Source organism: Nicotiana tomentosiformis, chromosome 3 (assembly GCF_000390325.3).
Source record: "Nicotiana tomentosiformis chromosome 3, ASM39032v3, whole genome shotgun sequence".
Taxonomy (NCBI): Eukaryota; Viridiplantae; Streptophyta; class Magnoliopsida; order Solanales; family Solanaceae; genus Nicotiana; species Nicotiana tomentosiformis.
In genome coordinates this window covers 25,525,396-25,536,021 of record NC_090814.1, presented here as the reverse complement: position 1 = coordinate 25,536,021, position 10,626 = coordinate 25,525,396, and the positions used below count along the sequence as shown (strand labels likewise).

General features: G+C 36.7%; 2 protein-coding genes across 4 annotated transcripts; both read left to right on the top strand.

Moving 5' to 3' along the window:
* The first annotated feature begins 786 nt into the window (after positions 1-786).
* Positions 787-4,400, top strand: LOC104094181 (RING-H2 finger protein ATL7-like). 2 transcript variants are annotated; one of them, XM_018770093.3, is made up of 4 exons: positions 788-1,111; positions 1,239-1,296; positions 1,371-1,453; positions 3,304-4,400. In XM_018770093.3, the coding sequence occupies exons 2-4, from the start codon at positions 1,240-1,242 to the stop codon at positions 3,683-3,685; spliced, it is 522 nt and encodes a 173-aa protein (XP_018625609.1). In that variant the 5' UTR covers positions 788-1,111; position 1,239; the 3' UTR covers positions 3,686-4,400. The 2 variants fall into 2 exon arrangements, with proteins under 2 accessions (XP_009598352.1, XP_018625609.1); XM_009600057.4 differs by having other exon boundaries at positions 787-1,296.
* A 1,112-nt stretch (positions 4,401-5,512) lies between these two features.
* LOC104094182 (phytolongin Phyl1.1-like) lies at positions 5,513-7,488 on the top strand. 2 transcript variants are annotated; one of them, XM_009600059.4, is made up of 2 exons: positions 5,513-5,882; positions 6,244-7,488. In XM_009600059.4, exon 2 carries the CDS (start codon positions 6,262-6,264, stop codon positions 7,072-7,074), a length of 813 nt encoding a protein of 270 aa, XP_009598354.1. In that variant the 5' UTR covers positions 5,513-5,882; positions 6,244-6,261; the 3' UTR covers positions 7,075-7,488. The 2 variants fall into 2 exon arrangements, with proteins under 2 accessions (XP_009598354.1, XP_009598353.1); XM_009600058.4 differs by having other exon boundaries at positions 5,515-5,882; positions 6,262-7,488.
* Positions 7,489-10,626: the final 3,138 nt, after the last annotated feature.

Here is a 10,626-nt window from a genome sequence, read left to right as displayed (position 1 = left end):
CATTATTTATTATTTGCTAGTGGCCCTTAAAAATATAAATTCAATTGTTTAATCTCAAAACCTATTTTTGGATCAAACGCTTGAAACAATTAATTCTTTAACTTTACATTCCCTCTAAACGTACTCTTCTCTTTCCCATCACTAACTATACTAACACTATCTCTCGAACTAACTAATTGCATCAAATTCTTTGGATAAAAGAACTCTAGCTTTTAGAGTGGATTTCTTGAGTAGAATGATGAGTGATTTTTTTAGACTTTAAAAGACTATGGAGGAAGAGCAGTTCCGCCTTCTTTTATTTATTGCTCCTGTGGGCTCCCAAATCTCCTCCAATTGCGTGTTGGAACCAAACTGTGCACTGACAAGTACTTATTTAACAATCAAATATAATTTAATATGAAGAAGTTTAACTAAATTAGTCAATGTATTAGAGTCTATTTTAATTAGTGTGAATTCTCGGAGGACTGAATTTAGTTTAATGTGAATAAAATATATACTTGTAACAAAAATCGAGCTACTAAACATGGGTTGGGGGGTGGGCTTTTGGAGAGATCTCTAAAGATCGTAATTGGACCCCATCAAATGAATAGTTAATACTAGTACAAGGGGGGGGGGAAAAATCTCCCCATACTTTTAATCTTGTTATACTTATATACGTATGGTCCCCAGCCTCCACCCCCCCCCCCCCAACCCCTAACCCCACCACTTTTTGTCTGCTCTGCATAAAGAAGGAAGCATGAAGTTGGACTACTTGCAACTTGCAAGACTCGAAGAAGAGTTAGTAACTCACCTAGACTCCCAAGTCCAATACCCAAACACTTTTGTAGTACTAGTAATTAATTCATGTCATTATATATAATTTGTTAGTATTACATATCTAAATCTCCACTGCACCTATCTCTTTATCTTTTTTGGTCTGTCTTTTCCTTTGCCATTTTTCTCCTATTCCAAGCTACATTTACCCATCTGGGTCTTCTTCATTCTTGCACTACATTTATATGGGACAATTGTTATTGTTGTACCAAGATTCAATTTAAGGAAACATTGTCTGTGGTCATGTCTTATACTGGAAAAGGCTACTCTGATTCCAGCACTACTGGTGCTGTTGAAGGTTCATCTCACTTGAAGCTTTATCAAGCTTTCATCTTTTCAGTTCCCATTTTCTTTGCTTTTGTACTTTTGTTGTTTTTTTACATATTTTATCTTCGCCGTCGGAGGGTTGACTGGTCTTCTTTAAGGATGAGGAGTCCACAGTTGCAGCACACCGCCGCTACGGGAGCTGATGAATTGTCAAGGGTATGTATAAGGAAAATAAAAAGGAGTTATTTTTATATAAATCTTGGTTGTTTTAATTGATTTTGTTGCAACAGTGTGAATTGGGGTTGAAGAAGGAGGTGAGGGAGATGTTACCAATTATTGTGTTCACAGAGAGCTTCTCAGTCAAAGACACACAGTAAGAGTCAGTCCTTTGTCTTTCTTGATTTTTTGAATTATTATGATGATTGAAGGCGTTAAAAGATGTGAACCTAAAATTACATGGAGGGAAGTGTCTCACAAGATCTTAAATAATCTATTAAAAAGAAAATAGAATGAGACTTGGCTCAAAATAAAAGACGGTGGAAGTAAGAAATTCCATATTAGTGATAATAACTAGTTGATATTAAACTAGTTATTGAGATTTAGAGACGCCTAATTTGTAGTATCAGAATGAAATTGACCTGGGCAGTGGTATTAAGAAGAATCATAACCTAATTGATTTGCGATTGAGCCATTGAGGTGTGGTTGATTGATAAATGATTGACAGAGATTTATGGAAGGTTGTTTGCTATTGTATTTTATGTGGGGGTATTATGTTGCATAGGATGTAACTTATTTTGGGGTCGTAGTAGAGTATAAAGTAGGATAAAGGAATAAACAAGCATGGAAGTTCACTGGAAATCACTGGGCTTGATACTGGTAGTAATAAATGAAAAACAGATAAATCCGACCTTTTTTCTTTCCCAGGGTAAGTAAGAGCACATTGCACAAATCTACCCCTGTAATCGAACTTCTTGAACTCCTTGAGGCTTTTTATTTTTAAACCTTAATTAGGGAGCAAGCATGGAGCTGCAAAGGCTTGCCTAGTCTGAAGCAGTATTGAGAAAAATATTTGCAAAAGATGATGCCAGTAGAAAGCTCCATGTTGTTAAACGATTCCACTGGATTTTCATCAACTTCACTGCAAAAGTGTCTTGATGGACTTTCATCAATCTCATTGCAAAGAGCTGCCTCTTTGGAATGTCACGACACTCAACTATATGCAGATCTAGAGATACTGGTACCTAGGGGTGTCAAATTGTGGGGGGGGGATGGGTAGGTTGACTGATTTTGGACGGGTCAAAATGGGCTGAGTCAATAAATTGGCTGGTCAATGACCTACCCAAAAGTTACTTGGGCTGAGATGAGGCTGGGTCAAGATGGGCTAAAATTTGGGTCATAGCCCAACTCTTACCGAGATTTAACTAATGCGTGTTGTTTTCTTATGAATTATTTACTTGCCAAATAAGACTTTTTTCTTTTGTTATGGTTATATATAACATATCAAGAAAAAAGAATTATTGTAGATATTTTAAGTTGCTCACGGATCAATTTGGGCTAAAAATCAGCCCAACTTTAGATGGGCTAGGTCAAGATGGGGTAAGTTCAACAATGGACGTGTCATTGAGCGGCCCAACCTTTGGCGGGTTGGGCTTAAATTGCCACCCTTATTGGTACCTAAATTTGTTAAAATAATATTGTCCTCACTAACAATTTTTTTGATTAAAAAGAAAAACAAATGCACCTCTTAAACTAATAATATATGGGGTCAAATAAAAAATTTCATCATAGGAGCAGAAGGCTCATCTCATAAAATGCATTTATCATGAATAGTCTGTGTCTCTATGAAATTGCTGCAACTTCATCTAAGATATTTGTTGCACTTGCTGCTGTGTTGTTTTTGCTCTCTTATAGAAGTTATCCCCAAAACTTTAATTACTATAGTGGTTGTTGTGATTAGTTTTTCTGGGAAATCTGATGACATGTGCTTCAAGCTCATGCTGGAAAGAACTATCGAGTAATTTATTTTGGTATTTGAAAGAGTTTTAGTTTCCAATTTCTTCCCATACTTGTCAAAAGTTCTTTCACAATATTTGTGGTAATTGTCCATGAATTTCAAAAATCTCTTTGTTTAGTTTCTTAATTCAAAAGTTCTTTGTTTTGTTAAATCTCGATTTCTTAGTTATATCTCAGTTTCTTATGGAGTTCTCTCTTTTGCTGTTACAGGTGTTCAGTGTGCTTAGGTGATTACCAAGCAGATGATAGACTTCAACAGATACCTGTGTGTGGGCATACATTTCACATGGATTGCATTGATCTCTGGTTAGCCACTCATAGCACATGCCCCCTCTGCCGCCAATCCCTCCTTACTCCAGCTAAAGCTTCCACTGAAATACCTCATACTACAGCAGAAACCAGCGATAGAACATCAGCTGAGGAAAGTGGTGATGAAACATCTCGTCGTAGTGGCTCCGAGTGCCCCAAAGTAGGCCAATTAAATGTGGAGCCCAGAACCACAGATGAAAGGGTAATTGAACCCTCTAGTCAAGATGCAAGTGAGGTTGACAATGTTGACCATGAGAGGGACTCGAGGGATGATGCCATGTAGGAAAGTTTGATGCTCGATTGTTAGGGAAAAATTTGATATGTGCAGGATAATGCTTTGCGTGTTAGGGAACAATAGCAAGTGGCATGGTGCAGGATAAGTGTGATACATATATAAGTCTAGTATTCTGAAGATCTAATCTGATAGAGATCAGATCTTGTTTTGTGCTCGTGAAGTTTCTACATTTCTCAGGGAGAAGAAGAGGCAAAACAGCTTGTTTTTTCGACACTTTTTCTCTCTGGGAAAAGAAGAAGCTGAAGCAAAGTCATCTCTAGCTAGTGCATGTACAGATCATATATCTTGTTTTCATGCTGGTGAAGTTTCGACGTTTCTCAGGGAAATGAGAGCCAAAACAGCGCTAAAGTTTTGGCCATCTCTGGGGAAGAAGAAGCTGAAGCAAAGTCATATATTACTACAGATCATATCTTGGTTTTGTGCTCATGATGTTTCGACGTTTCTCAGGGAAATGACAGGCAAAACACCTCAAAAGATTTGGCCATTTTACATCTCTCTGGGAAAAAATGAAGCTGAAGCAAGCTTAGGCATTCTTTGATGCATGTTTATTCGAATGTTAAAAGTTTCTGTAGAGTTGTACCATGTAATAATGTTGTGTTATGAAAAAGTGAATTTGATGGACATTGTATTTTATGTCTTTCTCTTAGTCACAACAGCATTGTCAATTTTTACTTATTGGTAATGTTGAGGAATTCTCACTGCATTGTATGAATCTTCACAATTCTCTATTCAGTTGCCCTGGAAATGTCACGGTCAGAGGAGAATTCACATCTAGGGTGATTTCCGCAGAACTCTCTGGCTTTTCGATTTTATTACTTATTTTCTCTATATTTTTTACTTATCTTTAGTTATATTCAACCATTAAAGCATCAGCTTGAAACAATATTATAATTTGCTCAAAGGTCAAAATTTTACCAGTTCAACCATGTTTAGTTATAACTTTGTACAAACTGACAGGGACGCGTCTAACTCGGATAAATTTTGTTATTATTGTATCTTTGGCAATATGAGAATGTCTTTATATGGATCTTAATTATAGATTTTCTTCTCTCTTTTTTCTCGTTATTTTGGAGATGAGGCAAGGAAATGGTAAAGAGGAAGTTTAGATAAGAAATCCGTGTGACACCACTACGCCAAGTTTCTACGGCCGGCATTTACCAACAAACTTCAAACAAGACTGACATTTATTGTGTAGGAAAAACCTTAATACCACTAGATTATAAAGCTTTGGTTTTAGGCGACTGCAATTCGAATTTGATCTAAGATAGGTTAAGAAACCTTTCTTTGTTGTCAATTCGATGTCAATCTCTTTATTTTCTAAGCAAGATTTACATTAAGAAAAAAAGTTCTATCTATTCTAAAAAGACTTATGGACGAGAATTGTATTATCTAATTTTATTCTTAATCGGATATTGATTTCTTTATTTTTTTATTTTTATTTTTTTTACAATAGATTCACCTACTCCATTACAACACAATAAATCATACTTTTAATAGTAACAAAATATAATAAAATTTTGAAAAACATAAAATAAAAAATGGACTTACTAAATGGTAGCGAGGTCATATGAAATAAAATATATGAATCTCTATATATCACAACTTTCTTACAATCAAAATACTTTCAAGAACCCCCCAAAAAAAGCCTAAAAATATAGCCAAAAAAATATTGCTTACAAACTTGTTTTGCATTTTGTACGCGCAATTTTTTTTATTCTCTTGTAAAATTTCATCAGAGTCCATACATAAGAATTTTTCATGTTTAATTTCAATTTATGTTTTGCTTATTTCACCTCAACATATATTACTTTATTTACTCTCTTATGAATGTACAATGAATTTCAAAACCAAACACATAAAACCCTAGATATTAACTCATCAAAAGAATCCCACCGGTGGTTGTGAGAATGCCCAATCAGAAATTGTGCACTTGTTGATAATACTATATTAATTACTGGTAGGTGGATGATTTGGCCTTCTTTTTAATTTTAAACTTTTGGTCAAGTGTTGACATCCTATTGTACGTAGAATTGTGATCATCAGCATCATCCTTAATTACACGACTAAACACTAATATTCCTTAAACAAAACAAGCAAAAAGCACAACTATATCCTACATATTGACTTGGTCTGCTTCTGTGTCTGCTCATCTAAGAAGGTCCAGGACCTTAAGAACCTCAAACAGGTAAATTCTGACTTCTCAGTTAGTAAATCTTGGATTTTTATGCTTGACCCACAAACTTCCATGTAATTTTTTTCAATTTTAGTGTTTGGGTTCTCCACTAATTGGTCCATTCAATTAATGAGATATGAGGGACTTCATTCTTGATTTTGAGAACTTAGCAGAGGGCATGTTTTGGTATTTCTTTGATGTGTTCGATTTCCTTGCTGATGATTTTCTGGTTTTTGCCTCTTTGGTTGAAGAATTTCTTGCCCACTTTATCTGCCAAATCTGGATTGCTTAGATTCTACTCTCCAAAAATTTGAGCTTTTTACTAGTCCACTGTTAGTTTTGGAAGATTTGTTAGCTGAGTCAAAATTATTAGATTTTGTCTGTTGTCTAGATGGATCAAATCCAAAATGCAGTATACTATTGCTCAGTATCAAAAGGGGGTCGAATTCTGTATTCATATATTGGTGTAGGAGATGATGAGGTTGAGAACTTGGCTGTACTGTGCTTGGAAAAAACACCTCCTTATCATAAGTGGTATTTTCAGACCATGGCTAAAAAGACTTTTGGGTTTTTGATGGAAGAAGGGTATGTTTATTTTGCTATTGCGTACGAGGGTCTTGGTAACGGTGAAGTTCTTCTGTTTCTAGAGCAATTGAGGGACGAATTCAGAAAGGTGGCTAGAAAGGGTTCTGGCCGGAGTATGTCGAATCTGAACTCACTTTGTTTACAAGAACAACTAGTTCCTGTTATTCGACGTTTGATTACTTCGTTGGAGCATGTATCTGGATGGCCAGCAGATACTCCTCCACAGCACGGTGGCAACAATGCCAATGGACGATTTGAGGGAAGTGGATCTTCGACAAGAGCCCCTTTGTTGGTCAAGCCTAGTAGACAAGACAAGAAGAAAACGAAGGATCATGCAATTGCAATGAGAGGTATTGAGTTGGAGGAGCACCGGAAATCTACGGAACGACCTAAGGTTGATTCAGGAGTTACTGATCCGAATAATCAAGGTGCAGGAGTTCTTCCTCCACCTATGGTACAAAAGGAGTTTGGCTTGGTGAGGACTAGATCAGGCTCTCAAAACTTCCAAAGGAGGTGGTGCCGCCAAGTAAGGATTGTTCTTGCCATTGATGCTGCGGTATGTCTTGTGCTGTTTGTGATTTGGTTAGTTATATGTCAAGGTACAAAGTGCCTTCGCTGAAGTCATTGTTCAAAGTTTTGAAACTACTCCAGCCACATTACTGAAGAAGATGGATAATGAATTTCACAGCTTCTATGCGTATGTCAAAGTATAAATTTCTTTGCACTTTATTTAGGAACTCATTGTACAGCGATATTTTGTTTATGGATGTAACGAATATAGTGCGCTACAACATATTCAGAGGTTCTTGTTTGGCTAATGTAGTCCATGCTTGCAGCTCCAACTTTCTTGCTAGACCTGGAAGTTGTGTGCTTCCTGTGATTATTTTTAAGCTTTTTTTTTTTTAGATTAGTGTTTTTGTATATTTAAAACTCCCTGCTTACATGCACAAAACATGTTTGTGCCATGTCCCCTGCCTTTTTGTCAAACATACTCTGAAGTGAAATACAGCATTTGTCTGCTCTGCCGTGCAAACTGCATCTACTTTTCTACAATGTCTCTTCCGGGCTTTCTGAATTTTTTCCTTTCTTTTCTATTTTACTCTTGGAGGGTAAATTTTCCTTTTTAGGGGTTGAGGGAGGCTCTTTGCCCTGCCGCGAGAAGGATTATGAGAAACTTGCCAAAATTGAGTATGCAAATAGTGCGTAGGCCTTCCTTGATGATGGGGCTCGGAGAAAATAAGCGATTCCAATAGTAGAGTAACATCAATATATCAAATATACTGGATGATGACCATATAGAAAGAACAAATCAAATGGAAGTATTTCCGGTTTAAAGGAGAAGAAACAACATGGAGAGCATTTGTAATTACAGTGCCCAATATTCTTTTTGGTATTTATCAAGCTGCATTTCTTTGGTGATTGTTAGATATTCAATGGAGAAAAACAAAAATGTTTCTTTTCATAAAAACCTTTATGTGTTACTGATGGCAGAGGAATAAGAAGCAGATTGCATCAGTATAAATTGCTGTAGGAAATCTATAATGTGAATAGCACACCAGATTCATTTGGTTGAGCCGAGTGAAACTTTTTCCTGGTAGAAATAAGGTAATTTTACCTATTAGTATCTAGGGAAATGAAGATTGAATGTTAGTAGTTAGGCGAACAATTATGAACTTACTGGAGCAACTTTTTTGATATCTAAAATTTGAGAATCAATCTGCTGAGGTTTAGATGGGGAAGTGCATTCACTTTCCAGATTCTATTAGTTGCTTAGTCATGCCAGAAATGGAAGTTTAGGGAAACTTCATGGTAGTATTTGGTAAATTACATCTTTTGATCTGACTGTTTATATTGCATTGTACACAACTCTCAACACACTCCCCTCACCCTCTCTTTCTGAACCATTGTCAAGGGGATAAGCAATGGTTTGTTTCTGAGTTAGTGATCTTTATCAGTAGTTACCAACAGCTTTGAAGCCTTCGACCTGTTTTGGGTAATCTGTTACTCCTCTATCTCCTTAACGTGTGATTCTTCATTTAGATAGTCATCTTCCTAGATATCATTGTCTTTAAATGTATTCAGGTCCACAACTCCTCCTCCCCCCCCCCCCCCCGAAGCTCTATGAGCTAAAGGGATGAGAACTTTTTATTTGAGTTCCTCGAGATCATTCTGATACATATACAAGGGTTGATTTGGACAGGATTCTCTCTCTCCCCCTTGAAGCTCTAATCAGGTTGTCGCCCATAATCTTGTAACAGAGGCATAGATTTAAATGCTGGAGTCTTCCCATACTTTAACTGTGAACAAACATGAGTCACACACAGAGGATGTTTTCTTGATTAATATGGTCCTTGGTTGGAGAATGTTGGTGCCTGGTGACTGTTTGTCTAGATGGCCACTGCTGTTTCTGCTGCTTCTATTTTTTCGAATGATCAGCATGTACTGATATCACGATGCAAAATTCCACCAACAGTCGCCTAACTCCCATGTCTAGGTAAGTCAACATCCGATATGGAGCAAACCAATATAATCATGATGAAGTATAACTGAAATAGCATAAATAGCGAAATAAATCTTCGATAACATATAATTTATAGATACCACTACATTAAATCCCCAAACCCTGGTAGTACGGAGTCGTGAGCTCTAAAATACAATACAATGAAATCTCTCGATAATACAATATTGTTTGAGTGTATAAATAACAGTATGAAAGATAGGGGAAGCGGACTCCAAAGGTCTGCAAGTGATCGTGCAACACTTCCTCGAGTCCTCTCTAACAACTTCAAGGCTCACTCCTGAAGTCCGCCTATTGGCAACGATCGAATTTGCACAAAAATATGCAGAAGTGTAGCATGAGTACAAGACAACATGTACTCGGTAAGTATTAAGACTAACCTCGTCACTAACCTCGGTGAAGTAGTGACGAGGTTCAAGTCATGTCATACCTAGTTAATCAAATAAACCTGTACAATTCATAATCATTTACAGCAGGACTATGAAAATAGATACAATATCATCAAAGATAATATCAAGAAATATCATCTCAACATGGATAACTCTATCTCAACTAACAAGTCAAAAACAAATAACAAAGGCATCAAGTAGCATGTTAAAATTCAATATAGAAAGCATATAAAATGCAAGATAAGGCATAACGGGTTCACTTAAATGATCAAAACATCCACTTTTATGCTCAAAACTCATCACATCGGATCCCACATCATAATCAACCAAAAATTTGTCGGTTTCTCGCAACCTCGTGTATGCCTTCAAGACAAAAACATAAAAGGGCGACCCTAGGGGAATAGATCCATGTCCACACACTGCATGGTAATGACCTTATGCCATAATAGTGATTATGTCGCCTTAATTGCATGCAGAAACCTCGTGCCATAACAATATCAAAATCACAATGATCGCACGATAGAAACCTCTTGGCATAACCAAACCAATCCGCTCAACATGTCCAAATGTGCCATAATCATAACAATTTAAAATAACAATTCATCTTTAACAAGGCATATGCTCACAAATAATCAAGACAATGATAAATAAAAGAGCGGATGTGTACTCGAGATGTGAAGTATGACTACAGCTAAATAAAGTATAACAATAATTTTAATTACAAATAGTCCATCTTGGCCAATTTACAAAGTAGTAATCCTAAATATGGATACTAGAACGAAAGAAATAGCTCACGTAGTCATACAACTGATTAGAACATGAATCATAGAAGACACACAACTAAACAAGGTATAATAAAGCCTGAAGTTAGTGTTTTCTTTGAGAGATTCTTTCATCGAGAAAGATACAGGAGCTTTTGAGAATGAAGCAGATGCATAAGTTCTCTTCGTCTCTTCCAAATGATGAAACCCTAAAACAGTAAAACCTTTCTTCTTCGGTTATTCAATCTTCCAGCCTCCATCCAAAGTTCAATCTCTAACAACTCAACAAGTTACAAGACATAGCTCCTCAGCGACCAAACCCTCAAAAAAATCTCCGGCAGAAAAGGACGCATGCGCCCTCACGCACCAGCGGAAGGAGTTTTCCGGCAGTCCACTCGCCGGCGCGTGACACTGTTTCTGGCCAGATTTTGGGAAAATTTCTTCAGAACAGCCTCTTCTCCTCGTAAATCTGAGCTTACCCATCCAATTAAAATCAAACTCCA